General features: G+C 41.0%; 1 protein-coding gene across 5 annotated transcripts in view; it reads right to left on the bottom strand.

Annotated features, from left to right (window-relative positions):
* The window catches only part of SENP5 (SUMO specific peptidase 5), a 73,181-nt gene continuing 55,938 nt past the window's right edge, over positions 1-17,243 (bottom strand). For 2 of the 5 annotated variants that reach the window (XM_050779152.1, XM_050779153.1), the window contains 4 exons: positions 11,188-11,325; positions 6,808-6,891; positions 4,996-5,046; positions 1-3,908 (listed from right to left, as the gene is read on the bottom strand). In XM_050779152.1, coding sequence (XP_050635109.1) covers positions 3,798-3,908; positions 4,996-5,046; positions 6,808-6,891; positions 11,188-11,325 — 384 coding nt within the window. In that variant the 3' untranslated portion in view covers positions 1-3,797. The remainder of the gene's footprint in view (positions 3,909-4,995; positions 5,047-6,807; positions 6,892-11,187; positions 11,326-17,243) is intronic. The other 3 variants (XM_050779156.1, XM_050779155.1, XM_050779157.1) reach the window with 3 other exon arrangements.

The raw sequence follows: 17,243 nt of genomic DNA, 5'->3' as shown, positions 1-17,243 counted from the left end.
TTTATAAAGGCATTTAGTTTATTTTTCAAAAAAATACTTTGCTAGAAGGGTTGAGTACTGTAATTTTACATGATCATAATCTCTAAATAAATTCTTTTTCTGACCCAACAGGTACCAGTTAAGTGAACAGCTTTGTCTAGGTCTGCTTTTGTAACACCCAAATACAATTAGCACTTCTCTGATGGTATTCCCCGGGCCGTCTTAATTATCTATAGGCCAGGCCTAGCACATAACAAAGTATATGCTTTGTAACTGTTGATTAATTCAGTTTCTCAACTAGGCAGAGCAGGTAATCAGTATATCGAATTCATACTACTAATACACTGTCTTGCCTGAAGAGTCTGACCTGCCCAGAACCCCCAGTTATGTCTAGCCCAGGGAAGCAGTAAACTGCAATGCAGAGAAAAGGGGCAGCTAAGATGAGGCTAGTGCTGGCTGAGTCCCAGTTAGGTCTGTTACTGTTCTGTTCCAACTATAAATCCAGAATGACTGTGTTACTCAGATTCAGTGCTATGTAGAAAATAGAATGCAAAGCCAAAAACATAATTTGGGGATGATTGGCAGCACCTTCTTTTCCCTTTCTTAAGAGGCTAAATGAAAGTTGATTAGGATTGAGAGAACGTAACCAAAAGTTGAATCAAATCTATATTCACTGCTATAGATTCAATAAAAGGAAAGACCACTGTAAAGAAGCAACTACAACCTGATAAGTTTGCTGAGGAGAGGACTGGGCCGCTTGTTGAAGGCTCATTAAAAGTAGCACTTCACTTAGCACAAGGCCTGCACTCAACCTCAAAAGCATAAGGTCTAGGCCAGGCATGGTGGCTTATGCCTGTAATCCCAGCACTTTGTGAGGCAGAGGCTGGTGGATCACCTGAGGTCAGGAGTTCGAGACCAGCCTGACCAATATGGCAAAACTCCATCTCTGCTAAAAATACAAAAATTAGCCGAGTCTCTAATAAAAATATAGAAATTAAGGACACACCTGTAGTCCCAGCTATTGGGGAGGCTGAGGCAGGAGAATCGCTTGAATCTCGGAGGCAGAGGTTGCAGTGAGCCGAGATCGTATCACTGTGCTCCAGCCTGGGCAACAGAGCAAGACTCCATCTCAAAAATTAAAAGCATAAGGTCTGCCCACCTCACGGGCACCCAAACAGTTCAGTGCCAAACTAGTACCAGTGAAGCCACGCCTGCCTCTTTTCACCAACAGTCCAGAGTATATTTCAAAAATATCTTTATTAACCAAGGAAGCAATTACTGCAAACATCAGGACAAAGGACATTCTAATCTAGGACTTGAGTTATAGAGGTTTACACCTAATTACAAGAAGAGAGGGAAAGCAATTATGTGTGCTGAAACCAAGTTTCATCGATGACAAATATTTTAAAATGACTTTTAAAATACTCAACATTGGCCAGGCGCGGTGGCTCACGCCTGTAATCCCAGCACTTTGGGAGGCCCAGGTGGGCAGATCACTTGAAGTCAGGAATTCAAGACCAGCCTGACCAACATGGCGAAACCCTGTCTCTACTAAAAATACAAAAATTGGTGGGGTGCGGTGGCATACACCTGTTATCCCAGCTACTTGGGAGGCTGAGGCAGGAGAATTGCTTGAACCTGGGCGGTGGAGGTTGCAGTGAGCTGAGATCGCGCCACTGCACTCCAGCCTGAGGGACAGCGAGACCCTGACTCAAAAAAAAAAAACAACAACAACAAACAACATTTAGTCTAAGCCACACCGGGCAGCACGCCTCAAGGTGCCCTATGAAGCATTAGACTGGAAGTGGAAGAGTCACTGGGCTTGGGCAGCTCACACTCTGGGCACTGGTTTTCTCATAGGAACAACTCTGTGTCTCCTGCATGCCAGGTTCTGTCAGAGGAACTGAAACACCTCCTCACTCTGAAGTACGAGACATTTTGAACTGACAGCCCAGTGACTGGCTGGCTGGCTACTTTGGTATACTGCACCCCCACCAAAAAAAAAAAATTAGAGGCAAATGTCTGGTATATGTTTTGAAAAATCTCATGTTTGCATAACTATGTTTGAAAAACTCATGAAGAGATCTTCCTTACCCTAAACTGTCATTTTTCCTGACGCTGACAGAACCCCACCTATAGCAGCATAAAGTGCCTCTACTCTCAGTCTTTTTAACGACTTGAAACACAGTAAGAAACACTGACCTGGTTTGACATTAAGGATTTTTGAGTCTGGAGGACTCAGGAGAGGAAAGTGCTGGGGCTGCTTCCCAGTGTCACCACTGGTGTTTGGGAACCCTGCATGTAAACACGGCCGGACTCAACCCTCAACTGCCGGCAGTCAGCCTTCTCTCAGCCATACCTTAGGGCCAAGTGAAACCAAACATTTTAGCTTTTTCAACACTCCAAACCTACGCAGGCATAAATTCGAGAATTTTCTGCCACTTACTTGGTGTTTTTCTATTCAAACTTCTGAGTTTGAAAAAACAACGTTGGTGGTTTTTCCTCCCGATTCTGAAAGGATCACTGGGTAGGTTTAACATACATCTTTCCATATGTCACGAAAGGCTGGGTTAAAGATGTAAGATGCGTGACGTTAATCCTAACGCAGCTAAGTGTATGGACAAGGGCCTCTTGGGCCTTTCTTCAGAAGATGAGGTTCAATGGAAGGAGAAAAACAACCGTGCTAGTGTCATCAGCACTGGCCACGCAGAAGCCACATGTGCCCTGCATGCTACTGAGGTCACTAAAGGGACCGGAGAAAGAACCTGACACGGTTGCTGTGCTCCCATGGGGCTAAGTTGTCTCTATTACCCTCCCTCTTCTCTCCAGCCACCTGCAAAACATCTAAAGTCAGTCGGCCTTCAGTTTTGAATGTTTAAATTTCAGATACCCTTGAAATAGAAATGCATTTGGTAAACCTTAACTTCTTCCAATTGGGAGGCAACACAGGGAAATGACAACTTAAAAATTACTCCGAGAACAGCTGCATTCTCATTTGTCTGACCACTAGTCTGATGGATGTTAAGATTTTTTTAACAGGTCGAAAACAGAAAAATTCAGGGAATTTCAGCAAAAGCCTTTATGAGATGTACGCCATGTATTATAATTCTTGAAACCACAATTGAAATCTGTCATTGTTACTGGCCTCCAAGGTTGCTGTCTTTTTCTCACACTTCCTCTTCCCAAAGCAGCCACTGTGCTTACAAGTGTGCTTCCAGAAACAGAAGACACCAGTCAGTTTACAACCACTTTCATCTCACCCTTCTAAAGGAATGGACCGCACTCTCTAAGACTCACTTGGAGAAGGAAGGTGGTGAAAGGTGCCGCTGGTAAAGTAAAACAGGACTGGATTTGTCAAAACCACCCCCAGCTACCCTTAATGCCCCAGGGAACACTTACTATTCTCAGCATATGCTGTATCAAAAACATCTTGCATTGTAGGTTCTGGGAGTAAATCTGAAACCTGTATTCAGTTCACGTCTAACTAAGTTTCAAAAGCTGCACCAAATCTACTAAGCTTTTTTTTTTTAATACTCTTCACTGCATGCTCTGTCTATATGCATGCGTTTGAATAATAAATATTAAATATGGGGGACGCACAGAACCATAAAATTAAAAATGAAACCAAACTGAACATTAAACAATAGTACATGGTAGCTGGAGAAATGAATAAGGGCAAAAAATAAATTTGAGGTAACAATAGTGGCCCAACACCACTGATCTGAAATATCTGTAAAAATTCAACTAAGTGTTTGGAGATTCAAGTAACAAACCATCTGCTCCAACTTGGTCAGACTTCCCAGGGTCCCTGCGGAGTTTCAGTCCATGAGCCGGCACTCACACAGCTCCTTGTAAATCCTCTTCCGCACTCGGGGCATGTCTTCTTGTGAGAACTGGAAAGGCTGCTCTAAGGCGAGGCACTTGCAGTACTGCAAAGGTTCAGAAACACTTCAGTGGCACTTGGAGTTGTGTGCCAGCCCGTTCTATTTTACTAAACGCAGACCTAATAGTGTCTAAGGCAGAAGTCCCCAACCTTTTTGGCACCAGGGACTGGTTTCGTGTAAGGCAATTTTTCCACCGACTTGGGGGAGAGGGGGTTGGTTTCAGGATGAATTATCAGGCATTAGTTAGATTCTCATAAGGGGCAAACAACCTAGATCCCTCGCGTCTGCAGTTCACAACGGTTCACGCTCCTATGAGAACCTAATGTGGACAGTTGGGGACCCCGATCTAAGGCAGCATTTTCATGTCTGTTTAAACTGTTGTAAAAACACACTGTTTTAAGCATTTACCCAAATTATAGTCAACTGACCAAGCTAGTGTATGGCTTGGAATCTCCTCTCCCTCCTGACCCAGTACTGTGAAAAGCAGCAACTGATGAAAAGGCCTAAATTCCTCCCAGAGGAGGAATTAGCTGCGAGTGCAGCTAGACCTATCATGGCCCTTAAGTGGGAACTAGAATTTGTTTATAAAACCCCAAACATGCATGAGGTACACAAATGAACCTGTTTTCCAAGATCTTTGCAAATCTCTAAATTCACGCATCATATTCTGTAATTTCCTTCACAAATATAATGTATAACTGAATTTTTTCCATAGCGCTTTTTGACCTCTAAGGAGATGACGGCAGTTTTTCAATGTGGCCCTTATTTAAAATCTAATCACTCTGTGTCAGACCTGCAGATTGCTTGCCAATGGTTTTTTTTTTTAAATTCTGCAAATGCCAAAGGTTATGATACGGACAAATTCAAGTCAGTCTCCAATGTGGCTTACTGATAACCTCCAATGAGACATGGATGATACCCACAGTTCACTCTTGATCCCTGGAAGGTGGTTCTTCCTAATGATAACATCTGAGAATGCAGAAACTACTGCTCCTCAGCAACAAAGGGGAGGTGAGTACTCTGTGGCTTGTACCTAGCATCATATACACACACAGGAACGGCCCTCTCTCCCCTCTCAACCCCACAAACTCAATTCACACGGTGTAAACTCTGAAAAGCAGTCTTTCTTTACCTGGAGCACAAAGACTCCACAGTCACTGTCATTTTTCTGTTGTGGAATACACTGAGGGGAAAAACAAGACAGTCATTAAAATAAGATCAATTACTCCTCTTCAGATAAGAAAAACTCCTTTATGGAAAAATGTGCAAAGGATAGGAAACTTTTCTCTCTCCAGGACAGCTGGTATATCCTCTGGTATCTCAAGCATCTAATTTTATGGAGGCACGTGGCCACATAAAAAGAGCTATCAGGTGACAACCACAACTTATGGAACAATGTCTTACCTAAATATGAGAAATGGGAAATCAAATGTAAAAACCTATTTTAAAAACATGCATTTGAATACTGGGTTCTGCTATCAATTCACTGACAATGGAGTCAAACTGGAATTGTGGCTGGGAACACAGGCCCGGCCCCTGGACGCCAGGAGGATGAGAACGCCACTGAGCCGTCTTCGCTTTAGATCTCACATCACACGACCCTGTCCTATTCTTTGAAAGAAATTGTGAAGGTAAACAGTATGGTTTTTGTGATGGGGCTTTTTTTTTTGAGACAGGATCTCATTCTGTCGCCCAGGCTGGAGTGCAGTGGCACAGTCTCAGTCTCCTGAGTTCAAGCAATCCTCCCACCTCAGCTTCCCAAGTAGCTGGGACTACGCCTGGTTAATTTTATTATTTGTAGAGATGAGGTCTCACCATGTTGCCCAGGCTGGTCTTGAACTCCTAGACTTAAGCAATCCGCCCACCTTTGCCTCCCAAAAGTGCTGGGAATACAGGCATGAGCCACTGTGCCCGGCCAACAGTATGTTTTTAAAAGAACTGGTTACTGTATTCTGCCCAAAGCGGGGATACGGAAGATCCTAACTAAATTTAGAATATCTAGATTTTTTAGTTGGGTAATTTCAGGAAATTTACTAGTTCTGGTTTCACCTGGTATACTAGGTTATTCAAAATACAAAACTTAAGCTTAATTTTAAAATTTAGCATTTGGTTCGGTTCAAGGATGAACTAATAAATCTTGTCTCTTTGGGTTTGGGTTAAAGGTTTGTTTCAAGATCCTGCCTATAACATTGTGTCAATGATCCAGACAGACCTGCATTCAAGGACCTGACTCTGTATCAATAGTTCTGATGTCCTTTGGGGAAAATCACACCTGGGCTTCAGTTTTCTCATTTACAAAATAAAGATGATGCTTATCCGTAGATGACCTGCCTACCGCACAGGTTATAAGGATCAAATGAGATCTAATACACAAAAACACTGGAAACAATACAGCCCGCCATCAATGGAAGACACTGGTATTTACGACAGGAATGAGCGGCTGTGCCTGGGCACTCTGCCTCACAGTTCGAATGTCATGGGCCAAACATGGTGCTGCATCCAGACGGTGGTGGGACTGAAGTGCCTGGGCTATCTTCCCCACATGCCTGGCAAGTAGCCCAGTGCACCTTCTCCCCCTCAGTGGATCCAAATAGTCATTTCAGCATTCCTCTGGGTCTATATGGGTCATCTGGAAATAAGAGCCATGATGCAAGAGGCAAGTGCCACCCAAAAAAGTTTTTTTTTCCCCCCGGAAGAGCAAACACATCATTAGCAACTGCCTCAGGGAGGAAGTGACTGAAGTGATTTGCTCCCGGGAAGCACTGGGCAACTGAGCAGCGATGATGGATACTAGACTGAAGTTTATTCTCAGCTGCCTCCCTGGAGCCTCCAGGCTCTCCTTGGTATCTCTGTCACCAGTCTTCAAATACTCTTAAAGGCACCCACCCTTAACATAATTCCATCCCCTGGACATGCCTGGGTTTCATTGTTATCACATACTTACCTTCGTAACAGCAGTCTGCCAACCCTGAAGAAATTCAGGTCTATTTTTTTCTCTGGCTTCAGTCAGCAAATACTTTCTTATATTCTGGTTAAAAAGAAACCACAACACAGATGCTGTGTTCCATCAGTTGGTGAAAAATGGAACATGCCCATAGCAGACAGAAGGAAAAGAGGAGGCTGTGGCCCCATAACTGGGCAGAGTATGCATTAAGAAGCTGGAACAAATTTTTTTTTTTTAAGAGAGAGGATCTTGCTCCGTCACCCAGGCTGGAGTGCAATGGCGTGATCAGAGCTCACTGCAGCCTTGAACTCTCAGGCTCCAGAGATCCTCCTGCCTCAGCCTTCCAAGTAGCTGGGACTACAGGTGTACACCACTGCTCCTGGCTAAAGCTGGAATTTTATTTCAGACTCTCCATTTCATATTGTTAAGGGGGAGTCAGACCTCCTGTATTCAAGTTTGCACCCAGACTGTGGATGCTGGCTTTGTCTAATCAGAACATTTTATGGGATGGTTATAGCCAGCCCTTCCCAACAGTAAGTCAGCTGCTGCATTTGAAACTTACATACTGGCAAGTCAAAAAGAAAGTCTTTATCATTGCCAGTGCTCCACAGAGGAAAGGAACCCATGGCAGACATCAACAACTAAAACTAAATGAAAAACATTCCAGCCTTAGATATTCTGATACACTCCTTATTTTTGAGGGCTGCAGAAAAGGTTAACATTCAGTTTCTGGAAAGTTATACTAAAATTCATTCTGAATACTGAATATGGTCAAGTCCACTGTTGAAATATCTACCAAGATGAAGCTTGCTGGAGTTTCAAAATGTCCCCAGTACTCTCAACCTCTGTGCGTCTCTCTCCACATCAAGAGTGAAGTCAGAGGTTATGTGAATAACGCCCCCCACCCACCCCCTAACAAAAGGGGACCATGGCCAGACACGGCGGTTCACATCTATAATCCCAGCACTTTGGGAGGCTGAGGCGGGTGGATCACACGATGTGAGGTCAGGAGTTCAAGACCAGCCTGGCCAACAAAGCGAAACCCCGTTTCTACTAAAAATACAAAAAGTAGCCAGGCATGGTGGTGCACACCTGTAATCCCAGCTACTCCAGAGGCTGCAACACAAGAATCACTTGAACCCAGGAGGCAGACGTTGCCATGAGCCAAGACTGGGCCACTGCACTCCAGCCTGGGGGACAGAGTGAGACTCTGACTCAAAACAAAACAAAACAAAAAGGTGGACTAGAAGCCACCTCTTCAGAAGAACACACATGATAAAAGCAAATACTTAATATTTAACCAAGTCTGACCGCATGTTGCTCTTCTCCCTCTAAACAAGTAACTTTAGGTTCTCAGAATAAGCAGTACATGTAAATTTTTTTTTTTTTTTTTGAGATGGAGTCTTGCTGTGTCACCCAGGCTAGAGTGCAGTGGTGCGATCTCAGCTCCCTGCCACCTCCATCTCCCAGGTTCAAGCGGTTCTCCTGCCTCAGCCTCCCGAGTAGCTGGGACTACAGGCACATGCCACCACGCCCGGCTAATTTTTGTGTTTTTAATAGAGACGGGGGTTCACCATGTTGGCCAAGATGGTCTCTATCTCTTGACCTTGTGATCCACCCACCTTGGCCTCCCAAAGTGCTGGGATTACAGGCGTGAGCCACCGCGCCCGGCCGGTATATGTAAATTCTTAAGTAAAATACAGGCAAAAAAGATTTGTCCTTAAAAATGGTCACCTACACTCAAAATGTACTGAGCATCTATAATGGTTCAAGTGCTGGGAACACTAGTGAATAAAGCTCTTGCAGTCTCTGCTGCCATGGAATCTACACATTTATGTAGTGACTGTTTCAAACACTTTTCGTCAGTTCTTTGGAGATATCGACCCCTAACTGAGTTAAGCACCACTTCTACAACCCCTACATCCTCTTAAAACAAAAAACAGCTTGACCCCACCTGCCCAGATGACTTGGCTCCAAATTACTTCTAGTTATCACCTAAAAGGAGTCTGTTCTTAGCGTCTTTTTGCAAATATGCAAAATTGTTAGGCCAATTGTAATTGTGCGGAAAAGGTAGGAACTCTGCAGGAAGGCTTGGGCACAAATTCAGAAGATGAATTTTTATTACTGTGCAGAACCAGACGCTAACGATTCAGAATCGACTTGAACCCAACTACATGTTTTACAAACAAAGTCCTGTTTAACCATCATTCACTCCATGAAGGCGAACGTCTGTCTGGTCCTACCTGACTCCTCGCATCAGTGCCTGGCACAGAGCAAGAGGCACAGTAAGTAGTTCCTACATGAAACAATTTTCCCAACACCTCTGCTCTCCTCTGCCTGTCAGAATCTGATTCTTAAAGGCACTCATGGCTGCACTTTTGGTCGTATCTTTGCAGGTCTGTCTAGGAAAGAGACAATATAGACAGGCTCTGGCCGGTATGGGAATATGTTGGTTGAGAGAAAGGCAAGGAATTAGGGGAAGGGAACGGGAAAAGACGCTCACACCTGGTATTGTGAGAACTCTGGGCCCAGGAGGCTTCTCCCTTTTGGGGTATTTTTTTCCTGGATTTCTTGGAAATGAAAATGTGATTTTGAAAACTTGATTTTCCTCATAGGTTGCATTAAACTTAATTTTAAAATTAAATGTTAATTAAACAATACAAGAAAATATTCTCCTTGTAAAAAAAACAAAAAATCCCAAAATAAGGCCAAAATATTCTCCTTATAATTAAAAATATTCTAAATAAGGCCAAATCACCTTTAACTATTAGTCTTGCTTTTCCACACTTACCCAAAGGTAATAATCATTGATATCAAAAATGGTAAGATCCTATCTTTTTACTTACAAATATATATATATATATATGTATGTGCCTACACATACACCTGCATGTATTTGTATATATACACATACACATGTACTTCTTTCTATAAATGTACTATACCGTATCATTCCACAATTGGCTTTTTAAAGCTCTACGCCTTGGACATCTTTCCATTTGAGGACTTGAAGGTCTAGTATATTCTATTTAACTGCTATGGTCAGTTTAATAGTATGGGTATACTGTACCATAGTGTATTTAGCTATATTCTCTTGCTAGAGCTAAATTTGTGTTGTTTTATTTAGCACTATTATAAATAATGCTGCCATGAACATCCTAGCACATGCCCCATCCTTATCTGCAGATACAAGCATTTTTATGGAGTAGATACCAAGAAATGGAACTGATATGCCACAGAATGTGCATCTTTTTAATTTACACTTGGAACTGATGAGAACTGCAGCTGTCCCCAAGCGGCTGTATCAATTTATACACTCCACCAGAAAATACGCAAATGCCTATTTCCTTACATAGACACTTGAATAGCATCAACTTTTTCTAATACAATGGGTAAAAAATGTAACTGGTGTAGTTTTCATTTGCATTTCCTTTATTTCTGGTGAGGCTGAACACCTCTCCATGTGTTTTTAAATAGTTATTTGCATTTTTCCTAAAATTTACTAAATTACCCTTTGTCCATTTCTATTAGGTCCTTTTATCCTCCCCTTATTCATCTGTAGGAGTTTCCCATGTATTCTGGATAATTATTTTCTGTTATTTACATCACACATATTTTCTCCAAGTCTGTTGCTTGTCTTTTAACTTTATGATACACAGAAGTTTTAAATTGTGAGGTGGTTAAATTTATCCAGTTGTTCCTCATGTCTTGTCTTTGGCTCCATGTAAGAAGTCCTTCCGCACTCTGCGAACATAATATTCTCCGTATTTCATTCAAATACTTTCACGGTTTTGTACAGATTTCTTTTAAGTACCTAAAGCTTTAGGAGTTTTCATCATAAAGAATTTCCACATTTCTTCCTAGGGCATATTCCTGGGTTATTTATGTTTTGTTTCTTTTATAAATGGAATCTTATTCCCAGTTACATTTTCTTACTGGTTCGTGATAGTGCAGGAAAATCCGGAAACCTACTCATTTTTCTTGATTTTGTATCCCACCATCTTGTTGAACTGTTTATTAGCTAAACACTAATACTTTGGGTTATAGTTTATTCTACAGGAGTTATTTTGCAGATACAAGCCAATTTTAGCTTTAAGATGATCGAGGAAAAACAATTTCTAACCACATTCAAGATGTAGTTTTAAGGGAAAAACAGAGAAAATCCAAGTGGAGTACCTCAGAGGGGAATCTGGATCCTAGACAGATCCTCTCCTCAGCCAGAGATTCCTCTTCTAGTCCTTTTCTCAGCTACCATTTTAGAGGATTTTCATGACATAAACTGTTCCTATATGGTTTTGACTGCTGCTGTTCTATCTAGAGCTAAGATGCCATTTGGCCAATTATAAAATAAATGAAAAAATAGGCAGTATATTAACTTACCTCTACACAAAACTTAAAATGAATGCCTTGGGAATCATAAAATGAAATAATTCGATTAGAGAGTGTCACAGTAATGAGAGACCAGTGGACTTCCAGGTGAATAGGAATCAACAGAAGGCTCTTTTTAAACAAATCCACCTGATCAAGAAAAGAGAAAGAAATGCAGCCATCACCACAGGCTATCCAAACCACCAAAAAACAGCAGCTTCCATTTGCTGACCTGTGACCTACACAAGGGCAAAAAAGTAGTAAGCAATGAACCAGAATTTGAACCCAGGTCTTACTCTAAGCCCATGCTTGTAACTATTAAGCTGTAACACACAACAATAATACAAAAATAAAGCTATACAATGTACAGTTTTCCAGTTCATCTACTAAACCTGTGTGTCAACTGCCTGATATGACTTGGCTCCTTGTTTTTATGCTTACCTCATTTTCTCATGTACATATTTAACCTGGATTCAACTCTTGTTTAGAAAGGAATCATAGTATTAGAAAACAGTATAAGGGGCCAGGCACGGTGGCTCACACCTGCAATCCCAGTACATTGGGAGGCTGAGGCGAAGGACTGCTTGAGCCCAGGAGTTTGAGACCAGCCTGGGCAACATAATGAGACTCTGTCTCTACAAAAAATAAAAAATCAGGCCGGGCTCAGTGGCTCACGCCTGTAAGCCCAGCACTTTGAGAGGCCAATGCGGGCAGATCGTTTGAGCTCAAGAATTTGAGACCAGCCTGGGTGACACGGCGAAACCCTGTATCTACAAAAAATACAAAAACTAGCTGGGTGTGGTGGTGTGCACCAGCAGTCGCAGCTACTTGGTAGGCTAAGGTTGAAAGGATGGCTTGAGCCTGGGAGGCAGAGGTTGCATTGAGCAGAGATTGCGCCACTGCACTCCAGCCTAGGTGACAGAGCCAGACCTTGTCTCAAGAAAAAGAAATAAATAAAAATAAAAAATCAGCCAGGTGTGGTGGTGCATGCCTGCAGTCCCAGCTACTTGGGAGGCTGAAGCAGCAGGATCACTTGAGCCCAGGAGGTGGAGGCTGTAGTGAGCCATGATCACACCTCTGCATTCCAGCCTGGGCGACACACAGTGACACCCTGAAACTGCATCTACAGACTCTCTACAGATATGGTGTAAGCAGCAGTTAAGATCATAGGCTCTGAAGCAAGTCTGCTCAAGTTCAAATTGTGGCTCTTCCACTTATTGGTCAGATGACTTTGGCAATTTCCTTAGCTTCTTTGCACCTTAATTTCCTCAACTAATAAAATGCATAGAAAATAGTACCTACCTTATGAAGTTTTTAAAAGTAATAAAAGAATATGTGTAAGATGCATAAAACTCTGTTTAGCCCATTATAAGTAACCAAATATCTTAGTTATTATGATTACTTGCTTGGGTCTCTCAAATGTCAAAATTGAGAAAAACATCCTTGATAATACTTTGTGCATCCTTTACAATCATAACACACCTTTATATCGTAATAGACACCCTTTACAGTCTAGAAATGCTTGCCATTGCACTCGAAATTCCAGTGTAGAGTGGGTGATAAAGTAGTAGGTGCTCCACACACATTTGTAAAAGGGTGAATCAATTTGCCTTCTCAGGTTAGAGTAATTTGGTGATTACTTGGGTTAAAACATTTTAAACTACCTCAAATTCTCTGAAACTAATTTCCCAAGATTTCCTTCTCGCTTTCTGATATTCAAATAGTGTCCTGCTCTAAATGAATCTTCTGTAAGTCTTCATGACCCTGGAGAAAAATCACTTTAGCTTTTCAGTTTCTGCAACCTAGGGGAGTGAGGTGGGCAGAAGGAAATAGTGAAAATAATAAACAATGGTCCTCTCTAGATTATAAATTCGGAGTTTTTTTTTTTTAATTCCGAGTATCTAAAACAAGGAATCATATTTAGAATACAGCAATAAATAAAACCAGATTTATATTCTTCTCAAAAAGTAGTGTTTCCTACATTGTAAAATAGATTTTTGTATAAAAATTACAAAATACAGAAAAAGATACACTTCACCTATCTTTCCAAATCATTTTTCTTCTTCTAACACATTAACACAGACATACATAGAGCTTTATACAGGCTGAATATCCCTAACCCGAAAACCTGAAATCCTCCAAAATCTGAACTTTCTGAGAGCTGACATGATGCCACAGATTGTCCACAGGGGTGGTTGAGATAGTGACACGTTTGCTTTCTGATGGGTCAATGTACATAAACTGTTGCATATACAAAATTACTAAGAATATTGTAAATTACCTTTGGGCCATGCATCTAAGGTGTATATGAAACATAAGTGAATTTTGTGTTTAGACTTTGGTTCTACCCCCCAAATACCTCATTATATATATACAAATATTACAAAATCTGAAAGAGTCCAAAATCCAAAACACTTCTAGTCCCAAGCATTTTGGATAAGGGATATTAACCTGTACACATAATTAAGAACAATGTGCATGACAGATTGTATCACTGACCCCAATTATTTGTTGCCCTCCCTGTAAGAAGATTACACAGGCCTGCCCATGCCATGTGACTTCTCTGCCCTCCCAAAGAGAGAAATGTAGTCCTGTCATGTGATTTGCTTTAATCAAAAGGATGTAATAACCAGAAGTGAAATTATGTCATGATCAAATTGAAACTTTAAGAGCTACCATGTGAGACTGCCACGTCTCAAGAAAGGTGTTGCTCCTTCAGTTTGGGTCCCATTCGCAGAATAAAGAAGAAAAACCATAGGTTCATCTGCTTAGATGCAGGAAAAGCATTTGATGAAATTCAGTATTTACTTATAATTAAAAACTCTCAGGAAAATAGGAATAATAGGAAAGCCTACAGCTGACATCATACACAATAGTGAAAAACTGAATGTTTTCCAAGACTGAGAACTAGGGAAAGACGTCTATCTCATTACTTATATTCAACATTGTACCAAGTCTTAGCCAGTGCAGTAAGGCAAGGAAAAAAATGGCATACAGATTGCAAAGAATGAAATAAAACTGTCACTACTTACAGATGTTACGTGTCTATGAAAATTTCACAGAATATACAAAAAAGCTCCTAGAAGCAGTAAATGACTTTGATAAGGTCAGAAGATACAAAGTCAAAATACAGAAATCAACTCTATTTTTATATATAAACAACTAGAAGATAATATTTTTAAAATTCTGTTCATAGCCATTTCAGCAACATGAATACTTAAGGATACATTTAACAAGAATGTATATATAAGATGTATACGCTAAAAATTACAAATAATGCTGAGAAAAATTAAAGACCTAAATAAATGCAAAGATATACCATGTTCATAGACTGAAAGGCTTATTATTATTAGATGTCCATTCTCCCCAAACTAATGTATAAACACGATCCCAATCACTCCAGCATGCTTACTAAACAGAGTTTGATAAACTAATTTTAAAGTTTATATGAAAATGCAAAGGACTCAGAACTGCCAAAACAATCTGGAAAAAGGATAAAGCTGGCAGACTCACAGTGATTTTCAGACACACTATGAAGATACACTAATATCGTGTAGTGTTAACATAAAAAATAGGCATCAGTGTAAGAGAACAGAAAATCCAGAAGTAGACCTACACATATATGATCAGTTGACTTTCTATAATGGTGTCAAAGCAATTAAATTGGAAAAGAAAAGTACACTAAGGAAAAAAAAAATCTTGATCCTTCCTACCTCTTTTTTTTTTTTTTTTTTTTTGAGACAAAGTTTTGCTCTTGTTGCCCAGGCTGGAATGGAATGGCACTGTCTCGGCTCACTGCAACCTCCGTCTCCTGGGTTCAAGTGATTCTCCTGCCTCAGCCTCCCAAGCAGCTGATATTACAGGCATGCTCCACACACCTGGCTAATTTTATATTTTTAGTAGACACAGGGTTTCTCCATGTTGGTCAAGTTGGTCTCAAACTCCCGACCTCAGGTGATCCGCCTGCCTCGGCCTCCCAAAGTGCTGGGATTACAGGTGTGAACCACCGTGCCCGACCTACCTCACTTCTCACATACAAAATTCATTGAGATGCATCGGAGATGTAAATGTAAAACTGGAAACTACAACGCTATTGTAAGAAAACACAGGAGGCAAATATATTTTAGACTGGACATAGAAAGCAGCAACTATAATAGAAAAGTATAGTAAATTAGATTTCATCAAAAGACAGTTAAGAAAACAAATAGAGAAGCTGCAGGAGGAGAGAAAACAATAACAAAGCATAGACCTGACAAATAACTTATATCCAGAACATAAAAACATCTCCTACAACTCAATAATAAAAAGATAATCCAATAAAGGGCAAACAGTATTAACAGAGACTTCACAAAATATGATATACAAGTTTCAGTTTTGCAAGATGAAAAAGTTTTGCAGACTGGTTGCCTAATATTGTGAATATACTTAATACTACTGAACTGTACACTTAAAAATGAGTAAGATACTAAATTTTATGTGTACTTTACATAATTTTAAAAGTACTCAGCTGGGTGCAGTGGCTCATGCCTGTAATCCTAGCACTTCAGGAGGCCAAGGTGGGTGGATCACTTGAGGTCAGGAGTTTGAGACCAGCCTGGACAACATGGTGAAACCTCGTCTCTACTAAAAATACAAAAATGAGCCAGGCATGGTGGCAGGCACCTGTAGTCCCAGCTACTTAGGATGCTGAGGCAGGAGAATCGCTTGAACCCGGGAGGCAGAGGTTGCAGTGAGCCAAGATCGTGCCAGTGCATGCCAGCCTGAGCGACAGAGACTCCGTCTCAAAAAAAAAAAAAACAACTCAGTACAGTCTTTTGTAGGAAGCACTTACAATAATATACGTAACAATATAATTTTTTAAAAGATACAAAAAGGCCAAAGATATAAAAAGCACATGAAAAGGTGCTCAATGTCATTAGTCACCAAGGAAATAAAAATTAAAACCACAATGAGACAATATTACACATAACCATTAAAATGGTAAAATTAAGAAGAGGCAGGCCATGGTAGCTCACATCTGTAATCCCAACACTTTGGGAGGCTGAGGTGGGAGGATACAGTGTTAGCATAAGAACACAGACAAACTGAAAGTTATGTATCATCTTTTGTGAGGTCTCGTTGAGGCCAAGAGTTTGAGACCAGCCTAGTCAACAAAGCAAGACTCTGACTCTATTAAAAAATAACAACAGGGCCGGGCGCAGTGGCTCACGCCTATAATCCCAGCACTTTGGGAGGCTGAGGCAGGCGGATCACAAGGTCAGGAGATCGAGACTTTCCTGGCGAACACGGTAAAAACCCATCTCTACTAAAACTACAAAAAAAAGTAGCTGGGCGTGATGGCGGGTGCCTGTAGTCCCAACTTCTAGGGAGGCTGAGGCAGGAGAATGGCGCGAACCCCGGAGGCGGCGGAGGTTGCAGTGAATGGAGATCGCGCCACTGCACTGCTGCCTGGGCGACAGAGCAAGACTCCGTCTCAAAAAAAAAAAAAAAAATTTAACAAGAATGATAACACCAAATCTGAGGATATAGAACAAAGGAACTCTCATATGTAAAATGCTGTATGGATTGTAAAACAGATTATCACTGTGGAAAATGGTTTAAGTTTCTTGAAAAGTTAAATGTGCACTCACCATATGATCTAGCAATTCCACGTCTAAGTATTTAACCAGGAAACTGATAATGTGTATCTACGCACAGACTTATACACAAATGTTATATAGCAGTTTTATTCGTAAGAGCGAAAAATGGGACACAATGCAAATAACCATCAGCCAGCAGATGGATGACAAATGTGATCTATCTATACAATAGACTACTACTCAGCAACTAAAAGAAACACACTATTGACACACGCGGTCACATGGATGAATCTCAAAACCTTTATGCTGAATAAAAGAAACCAAACAAAATTGTATGGGGCATGATTCTACTTATATACTTCTAGAAAATGCAAAGTTGTCTAGAGTGACAAAAAGCAGATTAGTGGTTGCTGGGTTGGGGGCTGGGCAAAGAAAGGCTGTACAAAGGATTATAAGAACTCTTTTGGAGATGACGAAATTGTCCTGTAT

This window comes from Macaca thibetana, chromosome 2 (genome assembly GCF_024542745.1).
Source record: "Macaca thibetana thibetana isolate TM-01 chromosome 2, ASM2454274v1, whole genome shotgun sequence".
Lineage (NCBI taxonomy): Eukaryota > Metazoa > Chordata > Mammalia > Primates > Cercopithecidae > Macaca > Macaca thibetana.
This window is presented reverse-complemented; position numbering and strand designations above follow the sequence as displayed.